The sequence below is a fragment of the Barbus barbus genome (assembly GCF_936440315.1).
Source record: "Barbus barbus genome assembly, chromosome: 18".
Taxonomy (NCBI): domain Eukaryota; kingdom Metazoa; phylum Chordata; class Actinopteri; order Cypriniformes; family Cyprinidae; genus Barbus; species Barbus barbus.
Window position 1 is genome coordinate 599,526 of NC_136746.1, and position 25,705 is coordinate 625,230.

Consider the following 25,705-nt stretch of genomic DNA (forward strand, 5'->3'; position numbering starts at 1 on the left):
CAATCACACTCTACTTAAACCATGGACTTCCTCTTCCTCTCTGCCGAGCATTATCCTGCGTATGCTGTTCACCCTTCTGTGTTTTGTTCTCTCTTGTGTCTTGTCCGTGCCATGTCTGTTCACCAGTGTTTGATCCCGCCTGTGTATTGTCCTGTGTTTTGTTAAACTGTCTGTGTGTATGTCTAGCTCTGAGTCTGGTCCTGCGTTTAACACTCTTCAAGTGTTAGCTGCCTTACCGAGCCTGTCCTGTGTTCTGTTAACCTGTCTGTGTGTATGTCTAGCTCTTAGTTCTGTGTTTTGTAAGTCTTAGTTTAGTTTGTTTATAGTCTCGTTTCCTGTTTACTGCTTGTGTACCTGGATTATCTTTCTGTCTTGCCCCTTGGACTCTGTTTGTATTATTAAAAGTTTGCACACATGGATCCGCACGTCTCACGTCTTGTTCGACTCGTTACAGTTACTCCACACTAATAGTTGTTTTCCAGCCAGAATGTTTGAAGGATTAAGTCCAAATGGATTGGTTTAATTCCATGCGCATGAGATAATTGTTCCAGATTTTCTTTTTCCTGAAAATACTAGTTTTCTTTTAATTAGTGCAGGTTTTGTATTTCTTTTTGGAGCTGATTGATCGTGGGCCTCTTTGATCTGAGTTGACACACCTTAAATAATGCTTTTTTTACTCAAAAACTGAAGAGCGTAAGCTCAGATCAATAAGCCCTACGATCAATCAGCAGCAAAAAGAATGACAAAACCTGTGCTAATTGAAAGAAAACAAGTTGATACAAATATTGAAGATTTAGAGATAATATACCATAATGAGAGATTTACAAGCAATTATTAAAATGCAAGTCATTTTTGACAGTGAACGCCAAATTAGGATTTTCAGAACAGCTAACCAATGCTTACTAAATTGTTCACAAAAGTATGACAATGAAAGAACAGCACTGCCAGATTATTAATAATGCATTGTCAATATTTTGAAAAAGAAACATCTAGAATGAATGTTTTTGTGTGTGTTTGTGTTTTTCCCCAAAATAATATGCTAGATTTGAAGAAAAATAGTTTGCGTTCAGTGGATAATCTCTAAAATGGCGCGGCAAGACACAGAGGAGACGAATTGTTGAAAAAAAGTTGTTCATTTTATTTTCTTTGCATTAAAAAGGTATTCTCGTCGCTTCATAACATTCAGATGGACTATCCTGACGATGCTTTTCATACTTTTCTGGGCCTTGACAGTGTTAATTGTTTGGCAGTCAATGGTACAGTCACAAGCCTCCTGGTTTTCATCTAAAATATCTTAAATTGTGTTCCAAAGACGAACGAAGCTTTTATGGGTTTCGAACGACATGGGGTAAGTGATTAATGACTAAATTTTCATTTTGGGGTGGAGTAACCCTTTAAACTCCATTAACTGCAGCTGAAGAATTAATGAACACCTGTAAACTGATGCTCCACAAATGAGATTAATCAGATACAGTATATACAACACATAACACGGGGAAGTCGTGGCCTAATGGTTAGAGAGTCGGACTCGTAATCCAAAGGTTGTGGGTTCGAGTCTCCGGCCGGCAGGGATTGTAGGTGGGGGGAGTGAATGTCCAGCGCTCTCTCCACCCTCAATACCACGACTGAGGTGCCCTTGAGCAAGACACCGAACCCCCAACTGCTCCCCGGGCGCCGCAGCATAAAATGGCTGCCCACTGCTCCGGGTGTGTGTTCACTGCTGTGTGTGTGTGTATGTTCACGGTGTGTGTTCACTGCTGTGTGTGTGCACGTTGGATGGGTTAAATGCAGAGCACGAATTCCGAGTATGGGTCACCATACTTGGCTGAATGTCACTTCACTAACATAATATTACAACTGCACAAAAGGATGTAAATCTCCAACTACATAAATAGTCCGAATCTGTAGCTCCCATTGTGGATGCTCTAACAATGTGCTAAAACATGGCAACTAAAGCTGGAATACACTACCCAACTTTTTCCAAGATTAGCAGTCTAGGGGATTATTTTATAACACATATTGTTTGTATTTGTCATACATATCTTATAGCAACAAGATGCATGAGTCTGCATATGTTGTTTGTAAAGTCTTGAAAGTCCAGTAGTGGTAGATCCTTTAAAAGCCTGAAAACTTTCATGTCATTCTGAACACAACAAACTCACACAGAAACATGTGGCTCATTGCTATAAGACACAATACAAATGAACACAAATGTGTGTTCTAAAATCAGCACAAAATATCAAACATGTTTACATTTACATTTATTCATTTGGCAGATGTTTTTATCCAAAGTGACTTACAATTGAGGAATACAACAATTGATTTACCATAAGATGGCAATAAACATGAGATGTGCATGTTATACAAGGTTTCAATCATTGTTCAAAGTAGTAAAAGCTAGGACAGGAAGAGATAAGGATAGTAATGGAATTGAAAAAGTGAAAGAATAGATTTATTTATTTTATTGTATTTATTTATTTATTGAGGAGGCAGTTAGATGCTCAAGGAAATTGATGATTGTTCAGTTGTTTCTTGAAGATATTTGATATCCTCTGCCTGGATGGAATATGACTGGCTCTCTAGTTGTGGACTAGACTTAATTATTACAGTGTAATAAACCTGTATAAGGGGTTTTATATAATTCACATAATCATTTATATAATTCAGGTTGCATGCATTAGTATACCTTCCACAGTGGCCAAGTCATCCACGGACAGCTTCAGACTCTTTCCTCTCCTGCTCACTCGCACTGTGTGCCACTCATTATCATTCAGATTCTGACCGGCAAATATGCTCTCAGGTCCTTTGCCTGTGGGACAGCCCAGATCACAGTTAAACACAGTTAAAAAGTGCAAAAGAACAAATGCTCTAAAGAACACAGACGGACAACATTTAGTAATAGCACAAAAATGCTCTCAAGATATGAAACTTAAAACATTAATAATAGTGTCACAAGAAATAAATCCACATATTACAAACATACATATATTTTATGAATTACTCTTTAGTGTAACCAATTTTAAATCAATTAGTGAATTTGCGCTGGGGCGATGGGAAGGTTGCGACCTTGTCATTTGTCTGGCATGCGCTACCTTGTCAACATCTGCATGCCACAAGGTTGTGACGGGGTTCAGGTTGTGGCGCTTTCCATAGACCATATGTCGTCACGACATAAACCCTAGTGACCGACAGATAGGGAACGTCTTGGTTATGTACGTAACCCTCGTTCCGTGATGGAGGGAACGGAGACGTTATGTCCCCATGTTCTATAGAGTTATCTCTATAGAAAGCTTGAAGTGTCTTCTTTCGAATGAATTAAGTCATATCGAAAACAAATATTCTGTGATGAAGTAATCCGTATGAAACCAACACGATGTTCAGTCTGTCCCGTCTAACTCATTATTTCTAATGAGAGCCCGCCCCCTCGTGTTCACATATAAATAACCACATGACCCGCGCGCGCCTGGAGACGCCCAACATAAACAAAGAGTGAGGAGTGAAGAGTTCGTCGCGGCTATACTGTTCGTTTCTGGAAGAAGACACGCTGAGTAAAGGCTCTATTTCCCTCAAAATAAGAACAAGAGTTCCTCAAGTAGAGAAGATCGATCGGTTACACTTTATTTCGATAGTCCACTTTAAATATTCTACTAACTATAAGTAACTTTGCAACTACGTGTCAACTATATGTAAACGAATTCTCATTAATTTGCAACTACATGTCTACTAACTCTCAGAGTGGACTGTTAGGGTAGGTTTAGGGTTAGTAGAATAAGTTGACATATACTTGCAAAGTTTCTAATAGTCAGTATGTTGAATGTTGTGGACCCATAAAAATAAAGTGTAAGAAGATATTTAGCAGACAGTCTACTAATACTCTAATGATTGCTAGTTGACATCTAGTTGCAAAGTTACTTACTGTTAGTAGAATGTCTAAACTGGACTATCGAAATAAAGTGTTACTGATCGATCTGATGAGTAAGTAATGTTTATGTTCTGCATTAGTTAACGTGTTATTGTGACATAAACTTGAACACATTACTAGTTGGGTTGTTCCCAAACTACAACACGATGAAAGCTACGCATCTAAGAATGTTTAGACCATGTTTATTATTAATAATTTGTTCACAAATATATTTTAATAGCGTGCTAAACGATAACAATTAGTTCTCAGATACAAAATATATTTTTTATAGTGCAAAGCTCAATGTCCGAACAGATTTGGTGCTCTTTCGCTCTCTCGCCTTTGTTTTGATTGCGCTCACAACTTGTGCTCACGCGCTGCATCACGCAATAGGGTCACCCAGAACTCTCAAACACCCTGTTGAAGCTTTGTGACTCTGTCGAAATCTTCAAAGCCTAAAGCTGTGCAAACAAACTCTCAGAAGAACTTCAGCATCACCATCTGTAGCTGAGGCAACCGACTGTGTAACCAAGCAACGCCCATTCACCACGAGGGCTTTCCCAAAGCGAAGTCATCCAAACGACTGATTGGCAACCAACCAGAGACGGGATTCCCTCTGCCAGGAAAGGAAACCCTGCTGTCAGCTTTCACCAAAACGCAAGTAACAAGTTAATCTCTTGCTGAACTGGTGTGAATTGGTCTTATGCAGTTAAAGATACGCTAAATCTCTGCTTTTGTGATCGTCTCAGGTTGCGATCTAGGAACTAGGCAAGGCAAGTCAAGTTTATTTACATAACACATTTCATACACAGTGGTTATTCAAAGTGCTTTACATAAAAGAAAGTGAAATAGTCATTAAAAATAATAATCACAGCAATAAAAACAAGGAATTAAAAAGAATAATAAAAACAAGGAATTTTAAAATGATATAGAAATTTATTAAAAATGAATTTAAAACAGTTAAGAATAGAAAGTGATTATACTTCAAATTCATTGCAGTCAGTTCGGACATATAGCACAGTGCTCATTCAACAAATGCACAGTTAAACAGATGAGTTTTGAGTCTTGATTTAAATGTGGCTAATGTTTTAGCACATCTGATCTCTTCTGGAAGCTGGTTCCAACTGCGGGTTGCATAATAGCTAAAAGCAGACTCCCCTTGTTTTGTGAACCCTTGGTATTTCTAACTGACTCGATCCTAATGATCTGAGTGGTCTGTTTGGTTTATATTCAGTGAGCATATTAGCAATATATTTAGGTCCTGGGCCATTGAGTGACTTATAAACGAGTAAAAGTACTTTAAAATCAATCCTAAATGTAACTGGAAGCCAGTGTAAGGACCTGAGGACTGGTGTGATATGCTCAGATTTTCTGGTTCTAGTCAGAATCCTGGCAGCAGTGTTCTGGATGAGCTGCAGCTGTCTAATGGTCTTCTTGGGAAGGCCGGTGAGGAGACCATTACAGTAATCCACCCTGCTGGTGATAAAGGCATGAACAAGTTTCTCCAAGTCTTGACTGGAAACAAAACATCTAATTCTTGCAATGTTTTTGAGATGATAGTATGCTGATTTAGTTACTGCTTTGACATGACTACTGAAACTAAGGTCTGTCTCCAGAATCACCCCAAGATTTCTGACTTGATTTTTAGTTGTTTAACTAGTAACAAGTACTAGAATTTTGGGACTTCCTCCAATCTCAGTAATTCTCATTTTCAGAACTTGTGTGTGTGTGTGTGTTAGGGCTATAGTACTCGAGTCCGGTCTCGGACTCGAGACATTTTTCTATGGTCTCGGACTCATTGGTGTTTGCACTCGGACTTGCCTCGGACTTGGTTATTGGACTCGCCAAATGTTCTCGTTGGTCTCGACCGAGTCCAGCATTATGCTTTTTTTCTCCTTCAAAACAAAACCACATTCGCATGTCGCGCCTAAAAACGCGTGGAAAAAGCTAGGCGCGCGGCTTTCTCCTTCTTTCCAAAGCACTTTGTAGCTGCGCTCTATGCTCGCGCTCCTGTGGCGTCTGCCGTTGCTAAGCAACCATGACCTGCGCTCTCCATGAAGACGCGGCGGTTTCAGCAAAGGATAAATGGATCTCCAGCACTAAAAATCCCTTGCAGTAGCTCTGCAACTAAATTTATTTTAAAAAAAAATTGCTATCCTTGTACAGCTATGATCAGCTGTCTCTCCATCTTGGCTTAGCTTTCAATTTTGTTACAGGAAAGGATGAAGCTGATTGGCTGGTTCTTGTCACATGACCCATGGTGCACTTGCTGGTTCTGAAAAGTTTAGATGTTTCTAATTTAATTTTCTATCTGTTAGATTGTGTTTTATTAACGTCTACACCTACCCCAGCCCTAAACTTACTCTTTACAATAATGAATTATTGTTGTACAGTGTGACAAAAATGTGCCAAACGTATCCCTTATAGCCTTGACTCATCTGAAAGCCTTTGATTGGCCATTGCATTAATAAACTCAATGGAATCGTATGTTGTAACTCTCACCGCTGTTAAAAAAAAAAGAAAATCAAAGATTTTCGAACAAACAACTTTTAAGAAATCCCTCGGCTTGTACTGAAAATGCTGGTAATCCTATGCTAATGAATCACAAGACTGCTATAATCAACAATGATCTAAATCAGAGATTTGGCTCTAAAGGAGTTCAGAGATTTATCCATCCATCCAAAACAATACACACACACGTTTATGTGTGTGTGTGTATATATATATACTGTATATAATATATACTTTTTCTCTTTTCTTGTTTGTCTGTCTGTTATAATTCTGTTATAACAACAAAGCAAAATCTAACTTCAAAAATGTATGGGTCAAGAGCCCAACTAAAGTAAACACTGACCACTATAATGGTGGCACAGAAATTGTGATTTTCGTCTTTGGTGATTCTACTCGTTAACATCAGGTGTCTTAAATAATGGTCAATCACCACTCAATGAATCTCTTAATTACCTCATGAACTTTAACTCTGCTTCAGTGTTAATTTAACACTCTTATTTGAACACTTTCACACTCTTGAGTGTGGTCTCACATGTACTCCCAGGAGAGTTAATTTCACCCTGGATTTTTTGCTGTGTACCTAAAGTAAATAAAATGTAAATAAAGTAAATAAAAATAATTTGATCCTACAGCTCCAAACTTGGTCCTAGAGGGCCGGTGTCCTGCAGAGTTTAGCTCCAACCCTAATTAAACACACTTGAAGCAGCTAATCAAGCTCTTACTAGACACACTAGAAACTTCCAGATAGGTGTGTTAAGCCAGTTGGAGCTAAAGTCTGCAGGGCATTGGTCCTCCAGGATCTAGTTTGAAGACCCCTGTCCTACAGAGTTGTTACTTTGCACAGGCTTTTTGATCATTACAAATAAAAATGCAAAATTATTTTCTTAGAATAAAAGATATGCTGTCTCTCGCATCACATACATTATCAATAATAGAGTATGTGGTCTTGAAGAGGATCCTTTTTTTCTCTCATTTGGACTCGGTCTTGACTTGGACTCGAAATTTTTTCGACTTGGACTTGAGCCTCTTTGGACTCGGTCTTGACTCGGTCTCGACTAGTCCTGGTCTTGGACTTGTCTTGGACTCGACAAAGCTGGACTTGACTCCAGCTCTAGTGTGTGTGTGTGTGTGTGTGTGTGTGTGTGTGTGTGTGTGTTTTTTGAATTATTTAGTTCCATGTATCGTAGAGTAGCAAATAAACTTTTGTTTCATTTTAAAGAGCAGTGTTTTGTGTTTATGTGCTTAATAAGTTACTGTCTTGAGCTGTCAATCTTTTGTTACCTTGCTTATAGTTGACAAAAATACCAATATTGTATTATTATAATTGGCCACGGAGTAATACAAACAGAATTAGTAAGATGCACTAAATTCTACTAGACGCTGGATTGATAGTTGATAAAGTGTAAGCTATAAATCTGAAATCAGTTTAATCATTACATTTACGATTAAATTCTACAGTCACTACATTGCTCGTTCCACATTTGGTGCATAAACATTTATGAAATAATTTGTCATCCCTTCAATAATAGTTTTAACAAGAACAAGATGAGCTTTTATAAATTCTTCTGTTTTTTTCAATACTAACTTTTTTATCTGAGAAAAAGGAGAAAAAAAGGAGAGCAACTCCCACACTCAGATTTGTCCCAGGACTAAGTATATGCTGACCTTTCCACCACATCCCCCATTTCATTCTCAACATCACTATGAGATGCCTGCAATAAAATGACATGTAACTTTTTATTCTGCATTACTTCAGACTCTAAGGCTCGTTTATGTCTATCTCTGCCTCCATTAATATTTAATGAACCCACCCTCAAAAGATCCATATAGGTGTTTAGGAAGGATAGAGTAAAGACAACAGCAAAAGAAAACAGCAGAAAGAAAGACAAGATCACCACATGATGCAAGGAAAAAATTCCTTCATATTGATATTCCTTGATATGTTTCCCAAATGTCTCATCAAGAAACCCATTGATTTCCTCTTATGTGTACAAAGGGGAATCTTTAACAGACATATCCTGAGAATCACCTTCAGGTTCACAAACAGAACCTCCTTGAGAATCACATTCATAATCAAATATAGAACCATTTTCAGATCTGGACCCTCACACAGAAATGGCTTATGGACTGTAATGTTATGTTCTTCACTGAAACATGGCTCTGCAACGATGTCCCAAACAGCGTGGTGCATATGGATGGACGCTCTCTCTTCAGGGCTGACAGAGTAGCAGCAACCTCTGGTAAAAACAAGGGTGGTGGAGTATGCATTTATGTAAATAAATCATGGTGCAAAGACTCTGTCATTGTTGATACCTACTGCTCTGCTGAGCTGGAGTTCCTGATTATCAAGTGCAGGCCATTCTATCTACCACGTGAGTTTACTTGCATTATTGCTGCTGCAGTTTATGTACCTCCGGACGCTAATGCTAACGTGGCTATGAAAGAACTTTGTGCTGCTATTAGCAAATTACAAACCCTGCACCCGGATGGAGCCTTTATCGTTGCTGGGGACTTCAATCACTGCACTTTTAGATCTGTTCTCCCTAAATTTCATCAAAATGTCTCCTGCACTACAAGGGGACATAAAACATTGGACCACGTTTATACTAATGTGAGTGATGCCTACAAAGTCACACCCCTCCCCCACCTGGGTCAGTCTGATCACCTCTCTTTGTTCCTGCTCCCCAAGTATACCCCAGTCATCAAACGTGTGAAACCTACAATAAGGACTGTTAAAATCTGGCTGGAAGGTGCTGACTCCACTCTTCAACATCAATTCCAGCACACAGACTGGAGTGAGTTTGCTGCCCAGGCCACCACAAACTCTCAGATTAACATTGACATTTATACCAACTCTGTCATGGAGCACATCAACAGCTGTGTGAGCAGAGTGACCACACACAAAAAAATAAAAAATTTCCCCAATCAGAAGCCCTGGATGAACAGAGAGGTTCGCCTCCTGCTCAAAGCAAGAGATGCAGCCTTCAGGTCTGGAGACCAGGAGGCTTACAGCTCAGCCAGAGCCAACCTGAGGAAGGGTATCCGCCAGGCCAAACTCACACACAAACAGAAGATTGAAGAACACTTCAATTCCTCAGACCCCCGGCGTATGTGGCAAGGCATACAATCTATCACAGATTACAAACCACTTAACTCTGTGCCCCCCTCCAGCTCTGCCTCCCTACCAGACGAGCTCAATCACTTTTATGCTCGTTTTGATCAAAATAATAAGGAGATCTCACTCAAAGCTGAGCATCAACCCAGTGAACTGCCTCTCACTCTCTCCACATCAGATGTTTACTCCACTCTGCGTAAGGTGAATGCACGGAAGGCAGCTGGCCCTGACGGAATACCTGGTCGTGTGCTTAAAGCCTGTGCGGAGCAGCTAGCCGAGGTCTTCACGGACATTTTCAATCTGTCCCTGGCCCAAACAACTGTCCCCACTATCTTCAAAACCTCCTCCATCGTACCAGTACCGAAACATTCCACTGCCTCGGTCCCTAACGACTTCCGTCCTGTTGCACTCACGCCCATCATTGCCAAGTGTTTTGAGAAACTGGTTGCATCCCACTTAAAATCCTGTCTCCCTGCTACACTAGACCCATTCCAATTTGCCTATCGCCACAATAGGTCAACAGAGGACGCCATCTCAACAGCACTTCACTCTGCCCTCACCCACCTGGACAGTCAAAACACACATGTGAGAATGCTGTTCATAGACTTCAGTTCTGCATTTAATACAGTAATCCCCTCCAAGCTGATCTCCAAGCTCAGCCAGCTTGGAATCAGCACACCCATCTGCAATTGGATTCTAGATTTTCTGACTAACAGACCTCAGTCCGTTAAGTTAGATAACCTCTCCTCCTCCATCATCACCCTGAACACCGGCGTGCCACAGGGCTGCGTACTGAGCCCTCTCCTGTACTCCCTCTTCACCCATGACTGTGTTCCTGTTTATGGCTCCAACACCATAATTAAATTTGCAGATGACACCACGGTGGTAGGTCTGATCAAGGATGACGATGAATCAGCCTACAGGGATGAGGTGCAGCACCTGGCTGTGTGGTGTGCCACCAACAATCTAGAACTAAACACCCAGAAGACAAAGGAGATCATTGTGGACTTCAGGCGGACTAGGAGTCATGCACACACACCCATCTACATCAACGGAGCTGTAGTGGAGCGTGTGTCGAGTTTCAAGTTCCTTGGCATCCACATCTCTGATGACCTCACCTGGTCCCATAACACCTCCACTCTGGTCAAAAAGGCACAGCAGCGCCTTTACTTCTTAAGGAGCCTTAAGAAAGTTCACCTGAATCCCAGGATCCTTGTGGAATTCTACCGCTGTACCATTGAGAGCATACTCACGAACTGCATCTCAGTATGGTACAGCAATTGCTCCGCATCTGACCGCAAAGCACTCCAGCGGGTGGTGAAAACTGCTCAACGGATCACCGGCACCCAGTTAACTTCCACTGAGAACATTTATTATAAGCGCTGTCTGGGCAGGGCAAGAAACATCATCAAGGATGCCTCTCACCCTAACCATGGACTTTTCACCCTCCTTCCATCCGGCAGGCGTTACAGGTGCCTACGCTCTCGCACTAGTAGGCTCAGGAAGAGTGTAACACCGGTATCACACCACTTACTGTGCCACTGGACCAGTTCTAGGTTCTAAGGAGTGGGGAGCAAAAACAAAAAATACACCAGAGACCGTTGCTTTAAATACAAAAGGCCAGCAATTTACTGAATGCAAAACACACATAGAATATACAGTACGCAAAACAAACAAAAATAATATCCTGCAGATTTTCAGTATTGAGGTAGGTATAATAAATGGAAAGGTATTTCACTTCCTTTTTGTTCTTTGGTTCACCCAAGTTATTTTAGTTAGGCTAGTCTAGGTTAGACCAGTCTTTATCTAGGTTGCACCTATTTTAGAATTCCTATTTTTCTTCCTGAGTTAACTCTTTTTCCCTTTCTTTTACAGGTAAGAAAACACCTTCAATTTACACAACCAAATCAAAGTGGACCACAAGCATTTCAAATCACATTCAAACATATGAACTCAATATGAAAATAAAAGTATAACACCTTAAACCCAAGTTCAAGTGCAAATGTGAGTTCAATTATTCAGTTCAATGAAGAGCTTCAGTTCGATTCAGTTCAAAAATAATGATTCAATCAGTTTCCAGTTCAGTTCAAAAATAATGATTCAATCAGTTTCCAGTTCAGTTCAAAAATAATTCCTGATACTCCTACCACTCTGGCAGTGAGTCACCATACGCAGGAGATTTCCTCACTGATGCGATGGAGAAAAGTTGGACGTCTGGGTCTGGCTCGCCATCTTGAATCCCGTCTGTGCATGTGCACACCCGCACACTGCAGACCAATCCTCGCTCCGACCAAGCTTCAAACTAAGCAGAAAACCTGACCAAAACCGGTGTGGCTTAGTTCTCATAAAATCCCCGTCAGTTCCCGACCAGGAAAGTTATGTTATTCAACTGCAAAATCAACTTTTTCACTCTTTTCTCTGCTTATTAAACACAGCTCGTTCTCTCTGCTGCAACGTCACTGAAGTACTGTGTCTAGCGTCACTTGTCCCTTAAAGGGGCAGTGACATGAATTTTCTGTCAGCATTTTTAATCTTAAAACATTAAATTGTTGTATTAACATTTTTAATTATGAATTAACTTACATTAAATGAATCACTTAACTTTCTAACTTATTTATGCAGCTTTTAAACTATTTATTCTAATTTATCATATTTTAACATGGGTTACATCCTCCCCTCTTTACCTAATGCACGTCCCTGTGCATCCTGAATCTATACAGTCATAACTCTAGGGGTTTTTGGAAAGCTAGGCTCTTTAAGGGAATCTGTAAACACATCACTCAAGGTTTGAAATAAAGACTGAACTATTGTAACCAACGGATTCCCTAGCTCAGGGTAAGTCAGTCTTTTAGTCGCTTTTCTGTCTCTGATAGGTCTTCTAGAACAGTCACCTTCCGTCTGGATGTCAGTTTGGTCCATAACACTTGTGTTTTCTTCGCCCTCCTGAGCAGGTTGAGTAGAAGGATGGACATTATCCAGGTCTTCCTCAGGTAGGTTTCCAATTTCCTGTCCAGCGGTTGAACTGCTCTCTTCAGGAACAGGTAAGTCATTATTTCCAGGATCAGGTAAGTCATTTCCAGGATCAGGTAAGTCATTTCCAGGATCAGGTAAGTCATTTCCAGGATCAGGTAAGTCCAGGTCACAAGTCTCTACTGGAACATCCTCAGGGAAAGCTTTGGGTACGTCTGAAGGATATTGCTTAACAGCAGTCAACTCTTTGGAGGGTTCCGGTTCAATCCTTTCTGGTAGGTGTTCTATGGGTTCAGGGGTCGGGCCGAAACCTAGTGTTTCCACTCTTAGGTTTCTGTGTCCATCATATTGATATTCCTCAGAGTCAGATTGGGATTCATCCCCATCAGCTCCATCTGAACTGTCATTTTTAGGATGTTGTCGAGTTCTTGGTCGTCTCGCTGCCATTGACGGGTTAGTTTCACTTTCGATTGAGGTCACAGGAAGGAAACCGCATGGCAGCAGAAGGTCACGATGAAGAGTCCTTTGTGGACCATCTTTTGTCTCAGGCCTCACAACATACACTGGGACGTCTCCAGACTGTCTCTGGACAACATACACATCGGACTCCCACCTGTCGGCCAGCTTGTGCTTGCCTCTAAGGCGGACGTTTCGAACCAAGACTCTGTCGCCTTCCTTCAAGGTGGAGTCAACAACATGCTTGTCAAACCTCGCTTTGTTGCGACTGGCTGTCTTTTTGGCATTCTCAGTTGCTACTTTGTAACTGTCTTCGAGTTGGGATTTCAGGTTGCGAACATATTGTGAGTGTGAGCCTGGCTGGTGATTGACTGGCAGGCCAAAGGCTAGGTCGACTGGCAACCTTGGCTGACGCCCGAACATTAATTCGTAAGGGGTAAAACCAGTAGTCTCATTTTTAGTACAATTATAAGCGTGTACTAATGGTTTGACGTAATCCCGCCAGTGACTCTTTTTCTGATTCTCGAGGGTTCCCAACATGTTGAGCAGGGTCCTGTTGAAGCGTTCTACAGGGTTCCCTCTCGGATGGTAAGGGGTGGTTCTTATCTTTTGAGTGCCAATGAGCTCACACAGTTCTTTTATTGTTCGGGATTCAAAGTCAGGACCTTGGTCACTGTGGAGTTTTTCAGGGATGCCATAATGGACAAAAAAATGGTCCCACAGGCTCTTGGCCACTGTCCTGGCTTTCTGATTCGGGGTGGGGACAGCCACTGCATATTTCGTAAAATGGTCGGTAATGACCAGAATGTCTTTGGTCTTACTGGAGTCTGGCTCCACACTGAGAAAATCCATACACACAAGTTCGAGTGGTCTTGTAGCGATGATGTTGACGAGTGGTGCGGCTTTCTCGGGCATAGTCTTGCGTCGTATGCAGCGGTCGCAGGTTCTGACCTTAGTTTCTACCTCGGCTGACATTTTAGGCCAATAGAAACGCTTCCGGACGAGATCTAGGGTGCGCTCTACGCCCATGTGGCCCATGTCGTCATGGAGGCTCCTTAGGACTACGGATCTCAGGACTTCAGGGAGCACAAGCTGGTAGTGAGTCTGAGCACCCTCTTGCCGCTTGCGATACAAGACACCATTTAAGACCGTAAGTTTGTTCCACTCTCTTAATAAGAGACCAAGCTCAGGAAGTTCCTTCCTCAAGGATGGTGGGGGTTTCTCTTCTAACTCCACTTGCCTGAGTACTTCACGGATACAGGGATCAGCATTTTGCTTGTCTCTTAGTTCAGCTGGTGCTAATGAGGGGATAACAGGTAAGCCACCAAGCTGATCCTCTTCTTCAAAGCTTTGTGGGAGAGCCTTTGGATGATGGGCAAGTGACACAACCAAGGTGGTGCTGGGTGATGTTTCCCCAGAGTGATTGTTGATCACTTGGCGAACCAAGTGCTTCTCACAGATAGCTTTGATGGTGTTTTCATCAAGGTGTGCATAATCAGCCTCTGACAAGTGTCTTTTCGTGAACTGTTGTATCCTCTCCAACTCTTTTCGTGATGATGTGTCATCAGGTAATCTACCGTGGGGACGCCTGGACAACCCGTCCGCGTCTTGATTTTGCTTACCGGCTCTGTATTGTAGCTGGAAATCAAATGTCGACAGAGCGGCTAACCATCTGTAGCTTGTGGCGTCGAGCTTAGCAGAGGTAAGAATGTATGTCAACGGATTGCTATCGGTGACAGCTAGGAACGCATTCCCATATAGGTAGTCCTGGAATTTCTCTGTCACTGCCCATTTAAGGGCAAGGAATTCTAATTTGTGCGCAGGATACCTGGACTCGCATTTTGACAGACCTCGACTTGCATAGGCAACAACTCGCTTCCGTCCCTGTTGCTCCTGGTAAAGGGCAGCACCGAGTCCCGAGGTGCTCGCATCTGTGTGCAAAATGTAGGGGAGCTTGGGGTCAGCAAACCCGAGGATGGGTGCTGTTGTCAGTTTTTCGATTATGATGTCGAACGCTGCCTGGCAAGCAGGAGTCCATCTGTCACCAAAGAGGTCCTTTGGGTTGTAGTATTTCTCAGGATTCTCTGTGGTTTTAGTGTGCTTTCTCAGCGGCGGATAGCCAGCAGTGAGCCCGTTCAGTGGCTTCACAATCTTTGAGTAGTCTTTTACGAACCGGCGGTAATAACCGCAGAAACCCAGGAAGGTTCTTAGCTCTTTCAGGTTGTTTGGTTTTGGCCAGGTTTTTAATGCTGCTACTTTGTCTGGATCAGTTTCGATGCCCTTTTCAGACACAATGTGGCCGAGGTACTTTACAGACGTTTGGAAGAACTTGCACTTCCCTGGCGACAGTTTCAAGCCAAACTCTTTCAATTGGTTGAGCACGCGCATCAACCTTTCCTCGTGTTCCTCCAGTGTCGAGGAGAAGATGATGAGGTCATCAAGAAAAACTAGGGCTTGCTTCAAGTTCAACTCTCCCATACAGCGCTCCATAAGCCTCTGGAACGTGCTAGGGGCGTTAGTTATCCCCTGAGGCATCCTATTGAACTCGAAGAATCCTAGTGGGCAGACGAATGCGGTTTTGTGTTTGTCTGCTTCCTCCATCTCTATTTGATAGAAGCCTGATTTGAGATCGAGCACTGAGAACCACCTGGACCCGGTCAACGCCGAGAATGACTCCTCAAGATTAGGTAAGGCATATGAATCTTTTACTGTTTGGGCGTTCAACTTTCTGTAGTCTATGCAGAGTCTGACATCGGCATTCTTTTTCCTGACGACGACAATCGGCGAGGAGAAGGGCGACTCCGATTCGCGGATGACTTCTGCATCAAGGAGTTGCTGGAGATGGTTACGCACAGCCTCTATATCTTGGGGGTGTATAGGTCTTGGTCTATGTTTGAATGTTGTCTCGTCACTGAGGGTTATATGGTGTTTTATTTTGTCAGTGCGACCAAAATCAAGCTCGTGCAGTGCAAACACCTCCGGCATGGAACTTAATTTCTCAGTTATCCTCTCTTTCCACTCATTAGGTACAGGAGAGTCAGTGAAGTCAAGGTTGAGATTTAATTTTTGGTCAGGTTTTGTGGGAAGGTCTGAGTCAGGGGTCTTAATTGATTGAACACTCTTGACAGCGTGTATCTCTGCTATTACAGCCTTTGGAGATAGAGTGATGTCATGATGTGACTCATTCTTGAGCATGACTGGTATGCAGCGTAGTGGTTTCGGTGGTAGGCTTACCAAGCCATCTGTCACCAGGATGCCACCTGGCAGGGAAAATGATTTTGGTGACTCTACCATCACCCACTTTCCAACATCAGTTGTCTTGCAGCTCACTGATCCTTCAAGGACTTTGGTCTGTCCAGCTGCAATAGTCTCAAAGTCCCTACTATGAAGCCTCACTTCCCCTAGACTGGAATCAACATTCTGTCTGTTCCTGATTTCAAGGGTCTTTAAGACAACTTTGTAGCCGTAAGGAAGAGACTCATAGTTCTGAGGTGCGATATCTACATACTTTTCATAGAGAACATCCAAAGTATTTGTGCCTATAAGCACTGATGACAAGGTGGAACGCATGTCAGGTACAACCAAAACCAGTGTGGGCACCTCAATGTCCGCTCCAAGCAAGCTCTTTGGGAATCTGATGGTGGCCTCAACATAGCCAAGGTAAGGAACGCTTTGGCCGTTGGCTCCTTCCACCTCAAGCAGGTCATTCAAGGAATTCATAGGTAAGTGACACAGGTTCTCTAAATAGAAAGAGTTGGGGATCGTTGTTACTTGAGAGCCTGAATCCAACAAGCATCTGCAGTCTTTGTTACCTATGGTCACTTGTGCAGTACACTTGGCTCCAATCAGTCCTTTTGGCAGGGTCACTGTCTGTTTTTGTGTGTGAGAGTACACACGGGCTCTGTGCAACTTCTTTTTGGGACACTTTGTCTGTGTTCCAGTCCCCGTTTGTCCCACAACCGGAACTGGGTCTAGTTTAAATGATCAGGCTTTGAAACACCATTTTCAATGTCCCATGTTAGCTGCTTTTCTCTTAGCTGCTTCCTCTTCTCAGCTACAAGAGATGGGTTCGGCTCACTTTCACACTGAGGCTTAATGTGTCCGTCTTCTCCACATCTAAAGCAATACCAGGGCCTTGGTCTATTGCCTGTGTTGTTGTTTACATCTCGGCTGTGGTGCAGCCTTTGAGATGTTGGAGTGATAGCTGTTTGGGGAGCTATTGGTCTGGCAGCTGATTTAGCTTTTCTACTGTCTTTCTGTGTGATGCGTGTGAGCTGGGACTGTAAATCAGCTATTTGTTTCTTTAGATCTTGGATTTCGGACCTGTGATCAAGAACTGGCTGAGATGGGTTGCAGTCTTCACTCTGCACATAAATACCTTGATAATAAGAAGACACTTTTGGCTTTGCTATATTGAAGTGGCTTTTCATGCGGGATGCTTTGGAAGTACGCTTATCTTCTGCTGTGCGGAGTAACAGGAGAAGTTCAGCAAAGGTAGGTGGGTTCTGTTTCTTTTGTTCTAGCTGGAGTTCAGCTATCAAGATGTTGTCCCAGCAGCCTCTGACAAACTGTCTGAGAAGATGCCGGTCAAGGTCACTTGCGGTCACACCTCCCCTCCTGAGGGTGGTGTTCAGCATCACCTGCAGCCGTTGTAGATAGGCTGAGGGTTTCTCACCATTATCTTGCATCGTGTTAAGATACTTTGCGAAAAGATCATCTCCATCCTCGACAGTGCCGAAAGCGGAGTCCAAGATCTCCAAGTACGCCTTAAGGGGAGATTCAGGTGTCAGGTGCTTCACAATATCGATAGCAGGTGATAAGAGACTTTCAAGAAGCTTCCGTGACTTGTAAAGATCAGACTGTGTTGTGTCTTTAAGAAGAAGTTCCACATTGGAACGCCATGTCTCATAATCCACTTCATTGTTGGATCGGGGGAAACGCCCAGAGAAGGGTCTGAGTCTCAAAGAAGTGTGCACCTGCAGAGCAGAATCTTCATTTCTCACAATGTGCTCGACTATTACTTTTTGTATGTCAGGAGGGTTGACGTCAGAAAGTTTCAGAGCAGGCTGTGTTTTCTCTTTAGATGGTGGTGGAGAACAACGAAGTTGAACATGCTGTCCCGGGGCCGTACTGGGCAGGGGGCTTACTTGTGCAGCATTGTCAGGGCCATATTGCCCTGGGGTATCAGGTGAGTTCTGTTCCATATCTTCATCTTGGATTTCTGATTGATCTAGATCGACACTCTCACTGATGACGGAGAGCTCTTCTCTGAGGACAGCTGCAAAGTCTTTGCCAGTCAGTTTTGCGATGTCCTTTAACTCTGAAAGGTAAGTCTGTGTGGCTGTTTTGCTAGCTACAGGTGTGTAGACACTGGCTAAGGCTCTAATGTGATAAGTGACATCAGTCTGAGTCTTACTGTCGAGTCTGTGTGGCAATGAAGGTAAGAGAGACTGCATGGCTGTACCATACACATACTCTACTACAACCTGTTTGTCCAACGCTGGCTCAGCGAAATCTACAGGGATTACCCTTTGAATGGAACCATATTGTTTCAGGAAATCATATAGCTCTTCATCAGTTTCTGTACTGGCTATACCACTAACTATAACTGAGTTAGGGATTTTCACACTACTCGTTTGAATAACATCCATAATGGATCACTGATAACAATACTATACGGTCTCTGGTTTCTAGTTTTAAATGCTTTAAGCCACTCCTGGCTGGCTCGCCAATTTGTAACACCGGTATCACACCACTTACTGTGCCACTGGACCAGTTCTAGGTTCTAAGGAGTGGGGAGCAAAAACAAAAAATACACCAGAGACCGTTGCTTTAAATACAAAAGGCCAGCAATTTACTGAATGCAAAACACACATAGAATATACAGTACGCAAAACAAACAAAAATAATATCCTGCAGATTTTCAGTATTGAGGTAGGTATAATAAATGGAAAGGTATTTCACTTCCTTTTTGTTCTTTGGTTCACCCAAGTTATTTTAGTTAGGCTAGTCTAGGTTAGACCAGTCTTTATCTAGGTTGCACCTATTTTAGAATTCCTATTTTTCTTCCTGAGTTAACTCTTTTTCCCTTTCTTTTACAGGTAAGAAAACACCTTCAATTTACACAACCAAATCAAAGTGGACCACAAGCATTTCAAATCACATTCAAACATATGAACTCAATATGAAAATAAAAGTATAACACCTTAAACCCAAGTTCAAGTGCAAATGTGAGTTCAATTATTCAGTTCAATGAAGAGCTTCAGTTCGATTCAGTTCAAAAATAATGATTCAATCAGTTTCCAGTTCAGTTCAAAAATAATGATTCAATCAGTTTCCAGTTCAGTTCAAAAATAATTCCTGATACTCCTACCACTCTGGCAGTGAGTCACCATACGCAGGAGATTTCCTCACTGATGCGATGGAGAAAAGTTGGACGTCTGGGTCTGGCTCGCCATCTTGAATCCCGTCTGTGCATGTGCACACCCGCACACTGCAGACCAATCCTCGCTCCGACCAAGCTTCAAACTAAGCAGAAAACCTGACCAAAACCGGTGTGGCTTAGTTCTCATAAAATCCCCGTCAGTTCCCGACCAGGAAAGTTATGTTATTCAACTGCAAAATCAACTTTTTCACTCTTTTCTCTGCTTATTAAACACAGCTCGTTCTCTCTGCTGCAACGTCACTGAAGTACTGTGTCTAGCGTCACTTGTCCCTTAAAGGGGCAGTGACATGAATTTTCTGTCAGCATTTTTAATCTTAAAACATTAAATTGTTGTATTAACATTTTTAATTATGAATTAACTTACATTAAATGAATCACTTAACTTTCTAACTTATTTATGCAGCTTTTAAACTATTTATTCTAATTTATCATATTTTAACATGGGTTACAAGAGCTTCTTCCCCGAAGCTGTGACACTTCTGAACGCCACACCACCAATCTAACCTGCACCTGCTTATTACTGCACTGGTCACAGTACTTTACACACATGCATTTGCACTACTCATATTTTGCACAGACTGCACATTGTTAAAGTTATTACACCATAAACTGTATAAAGTTGTTACTATACAAAGCACAGTAAACTATTTCTATAAAATATTGCACTACTGCTATTTTGCATAGAATACATTGTTCTATCAATATTTTGCACACTCATCCAGCTGTATTTATTTATTACCACTGTTCTCACGTTTCTGATGTTCATAATGTGTATATATAATCCTACATTGCTCTGTTCATAATGTACATACAATCCCTACATTGCATTCCTATTTATATTCTGTATATACTCAATACTGTATATAGCAATTCCACTGTACATTCTGTAAATCATATCTTCATTTACTCTGCACTTATATGTATATAAAACACTATATTCTTGCACTTCTGGTTAGATGCTAACTGCATTTCATTAGCTCTGTACTTGTACTCTGCATAAATGACAATAAAGTTGAATCTAATCTAATCTAATCTAATTTTCATCAGATACAACATCTTCCATTGCACTACCATCATTGCTTAGACACAACTCTCTTATTTCTTGAACCCAAAAAACAGGCTCCTCACATCTACTTGAACTGGGCCCAGCAACCACCACAATATTATCTTGCTGTTCATCTACATTTATATTTTGTACAGTTACAGTATTTGCAGTATTTTCATTTTGCTAACGTTCATTCATCACATTAGAATCTATATCATTGACAACATACTCATTTGCTTCCGTAGCGGATGGCGCCGCACCAGAATTGCTTACCTCTGATGAACCTGCTTGCTCCTCTTGAGCAGTATGCTCTGCCACTTTTCCTTCTCCTGAGACAGTAGCATTCCCTGGTTCACGCTCTCGATGATGTGGGCATGAAAACTTTTTAGGGCCTAAATCACCGCATTCGAAGTACCTTAAACTACCAGTTGTTACATACACCATATAGGTTAGTGTCGTACTCTAAATGAAACATCTAGCGTATTTTCTGCAGAGTCTAGAAACATTAACGCCTGTCTTCTGATAGATTTAACGTGCCTCAGAGACGGATGTTTATAGCCTAGCGTAATTGTTTTGAAACCACTGGCAAATTAGCCAAACCGAACTAATTCCCGCTCCAACGCGTCTTCGGGAATGAAGGGTGGAACATTCGATACCATGATTTTCGTTGTTGGAGCCTATAAGGGGGGAACTTGAAGTTGTCATTTACACACTAATTTGTTAACAAGGTTTTGTTATTTCAAGAACACTACCACAGCTCTATTCATCCGAGAAGCGGACAAAATATTCTCATGTCCTCCTTCCCTGCCAGTCAAAATGAGCACATTCTCCACTGTGACGCCATCCTGCAGCACCAGAGGTGGAAAGAGTGCGAAAATATTCTACTCAAGTAAAATTACCATTACATTAACTAAATTTTACTTAAGTACAAGTAAAACTACCAGTCTAAAAATCTACTCAAGGAAAAGTAAAAAGTAGCTCATTTAAAATTGACTTTACTTGACTTGTAAATATTACTTTGGGGATAGGAAAATGGGATAGCCAAAGGTGTCAAACTCAGTTCCTGGAGGGCCCTGCACCTGAGTGTTTAATCTTGTTATTTTACATTATTGACACACTATTTTCCTATTTTGATATTGTGTAGTTGCTTTGACACAATTTGTATTGTTAAAAGCATTATATAAATAAAGCTGACTTGACTTGACACCGTTTAGATATAACCCTAATTAAGCACATCTGATCCAGCTAATCTAATCATTTAGGCTTATTAGAAAACTACATGGTATGTGTATTGGAGCAGGGTTGGAACTAAACACAGATTTAAACACATGCACGAGTAATTTCTACATGCACGCACAGATTTAAACACGCAAATAATTTCTGCACGCACAAGCTGAACCCTTCACACACAGGAAGTTTTGACAGTCTGGGGCGGGGCCCAAACGTATGCTTGTTGTGTTAACAAATGCTATTGGCTACTGGCTGCTGGTCATCTGACTGGCTATTGATTGGCTGTTGTTCGCCTATATGTGTAGATCAATACCAATTGTCTCGTGATCCAGCTTCATATCTAGAACACGCAAATATTTTAGAAGGCAAATCGCCTTTCTGAATCTGCTTGTTAGCATGCTTTACAGCCAATGTGGCTAAAGTTACCATTGTCTCTGACTGTATTCACAGAGACCAAAGCTATGTTATTTATTTTTAAGAAGCGATAAAGGTATGTTTATGAATTATACAAATGGTGAGCATTTTCAGGTTAAAAATAGCTCTGGTCTCTGTGAATACAGACACAACATGCTAACAAGCACATTCAGAAAGTTGAAAACATTCACAAAATATAAAGTGAGGTACTTGCGTGTCCTCAGGGGATAAATTGGGATTTGTTATGTGGGAAGGCTCTGTGGTGTCAGGCTTTTGAGGGGTGCACATGTGTATGCAAAGCCTATAAAATCTTATATCAACTGACAAATTGCAAAATATAACAAGTTGAGAGAGCCCTCTGTTATAAACACTAAAATGCTGATCAAAATCATTCTAGATGCTGGCAGTGTGCAAAGCTACATCCGTCTGCAGGATTTTTAAAATCAAATTGAAGACTTTTTAAGACCTTTTTAAGACCTGCAAATATAAATAAAAAATAAATAAATAGTGCTCTCAAACGATTAATAGCGATTAATCGCATCCAAAATAAAAGTTTGTTTACATAATAAATATACACAGCACACATAAATATTTTAAGTATATATAAATACACACACATGCATGTATATATTTCTGAAAAAATTTATATTTATATATTAAATATATTTATTTAAATTATATATAATATAAATTATATGAATATAAATATAGACATGTAAATATGTTCAAAATACATACTGTATGTGTGTGTATTTATAAATACATAATATATGCCAATCAATACAAGATTTGGCCAGCAGCCAATAGCATTTGTTAACACAACAAGCATACGTTTGGGCCCCACCCCCTGACTGTCAAAACTTCCTGTGCAGGGTTCAGCTCGCACGTGCGTTTAAATCTGCACGCGTGTGCGGATTCTGCTCGCGATTTTGTTATTTTGTCTGTTTTGTCCCACTTTTAACGCTATACATTTTAACCTAACAGACTGAATCAGGCCGTGAAAGAACGCACTCTAAATGTGCTCGCGCACTAGTCTAATCTACTAGACTTCACTGCACTCTGTAGGAGTGTTTTGTTTGGTTTTTGGCAAAATACTGATAATGTCAAATCGCACATCGTTAAAACAACAATTACGATATTATCGCAGACGATATACTGTATATCGCACACCCTGCATCACTGTCTTTTTGTGCAAACCTTTTGCTAAACTGTCAAAGATTCATTTTAACTACCAATGCAAGGATGCAAGTAACGTATTTACTTTACCTCTACATGCTTGCGAAGGGCTGATGTTGAGATTTTATAAGCTGCTAGTTTGGTCTCCCTAGGCAAACACATCTTACACTGCATAATAGAGCATAAATATGGCCAGGGGTTCACTTAATTTCCTTTGTGTTCAACTTCAGCAGACGGGGTTTGGTTTTCAGCTGGGTCTGCTCCATAACCCCTGTCTTGTCCATCTCCATCTTTCTTGTGCCAGTTTGTTCTCCTGCCCAGTATTTACTGCACTAGTTTCCAGGGAGCGATTTTTTTTTTTTTTTTTTTACTCAGTAATTAATGTGTTTTAAAATGTAGGGAAGTACAATACTTCAAACTAAATATACTTAAGTAAAAGTAAAATTACAGATTTTAAAAATTACTTCAAAAAGTAGAAGTACACAAAAAATTACAGTACACAAAACAATTACAGTTGCGCGAGTAAATGTAATTTGTTACTGTCCACCTCTGTGTGGCACACACCTGAAGCCATTGCGCAAGGACAAAGACGGCGTCTCCTCATGAGACGCCATCTCTTCCTGCGCAATAACTACAACAAAATCAACTAAAGGCGGGCTCACACTGTGTGATTTTTTTATAAGTCCTTTAGGATTGTACTTGTCAGACTGTATGAACACGATGATCATGTCACACTATGGGATCTCAGTTGTCATTAATGTCAGACTGTACGACAGTCAAGACGAGTTAAAAACGGGTGCGTGCAAGAAAACTTGTCCGGACATGTCCGGTGACTGCGAACTGCATTGGAATGTTGGGACCGAAATGTTGGCTATCATGAAAAGTATATGAACGGCAGCAATACCGGCATATTTAAGAACAATAGTATATGCAGCTCTACAGCTCTATCCTACAGAAAAGCATTAAAAACAGCTAGATCTGATTACTTTTTGTCTCTTCTAGAAGACAACAAACATAACCCCCGGTATTTATTCAATACAGTCACTAAATTAACGAAAAATAAAGCATCAACAGGTGTTGGCATTTCCCAAGAGCACAGCAGTAATGACATTATGAACTACTTTACTTCCAAGATAGATTCTATCAGACATAAAATTGTAACCATGCAGCCGTCAGCTACAGTATCGCATCAAATTGTTCACTATAGATCCCCTGAGGAACAATTCCACTCATTCTCTACTATAGGAGAGGAAGAATTGTATAAACTTGTTAAATCATCTAAACCAACAACATGTATGTTAGACCCTATTCCATCTAAACTACTAAAAAAGCTGCTTCCAGAAGTCATAGATCTTCTTTTGGCTATTATTAATTAATCACTGTCATTAGGATATGTCCCCAAAACCTTCAAATTGGCTGTTATTAAGCCTCTCATTAAAAAACCACAACTTGACCCCAAAGATCTAGTTAATTACAGACTGTTCTCAAATCTCACTTTTCTGTCAAAGATACTAGAAAAGGTAGTATGCTCACAATTATATTCCTTCTCAGAGAAAAATTGTATTTGTGAGGAATTCCAGTCAGGATTTAGACCGTATCATAGTACTGAGACTGCTCTCATTAGAGTTACAAATGACCTGCTTCTATCATCTGATCATGGTTGTATCTCTTTATTAGTTCTACTGGATCTTAGCGCTGCGTTCGACACTATCGACCACAACATTCTTTTAAATAGACTAGAGCACTTTGTTGGCATTAGTGGAAGTGCATTAGCATGGTTCAAATCGTACTTATCTGACCGCCAACAGTTCGTAGCAGTGAATGAAGAGGTATCATATCGATCACAAGTGCAGTACGGAGTACCTCAAGGCTCAGTACTAGGGCCGTTACTTTTCACGCTTTACATGTTACCCTTGGGAAATATCATCAGGAGACATGGTGTTAGCTTTCACTGTTATGCTGATGATACTCAGCTCTATATTTCTTCGCGGCCCAGTGAAACACACCAACGGAATGCATAGTCGATATAAAAAACTTCTTACTGCTAAATTCTGAAAAAACAGAGGTGTTAATTATCAGACCTAAAAACCAAACATGTAATAACCTATAACACTATCTAACACTTGACGGCTGCTCTGCCAATTCTTCTTCATCAGTTAGGAACCTAGGTGTGCTGTTTGATAGCAATTTTTCATTTGAAAGCCATGTTTCTAGCATCTGTAAAACTGTGTTTTTCCATCTCAAAAACATATCTAAATTGCGACCTATGCTCTCAACGTCAAATGCAGAAATACTAATTCATACGTTTATGACCTCAAGGTTAAACTATTGTAATGCTTTATTGGGTGGTTGTTCTGCACGCTTGATCAACAAACTAAAGCTGGTCCAAAATGCAGCAGCTAGAGTCCTTACTAGAACCAGGAAGTACGACCATATTAGCCC

The 25,705-nt window shown here is 41.1% G+C and overlaps 1 protein-coding gene across 8 annotated transcripts in view; it reads right to left on the minus strand.

Annotated features, from left to right (window-relative positions):
• Positions 1-25,705, minus strand: part of LOC306883954 (neurexin-1a-like) — a gene marked incomplete at both ends in the record, with an annotated part of 389,273 nt that overhangs the window by 274,462 nt on the left and 89,106 nt on the right. For all 8 annotated transcript variants that reach the window (XM_079439502.1, XM_079439505.1, XM_079439504.1 and 5 more), the window contains one exon: positions 2,687-2,809. In XM_079439502.1, the coding sequence (XP_079295628.1) occupies positions 2,687-2,809 (123 nt within the window). The remainder of the gene's footprint in view (positions 1-2,686; positions 2,810-25,705) is intronic.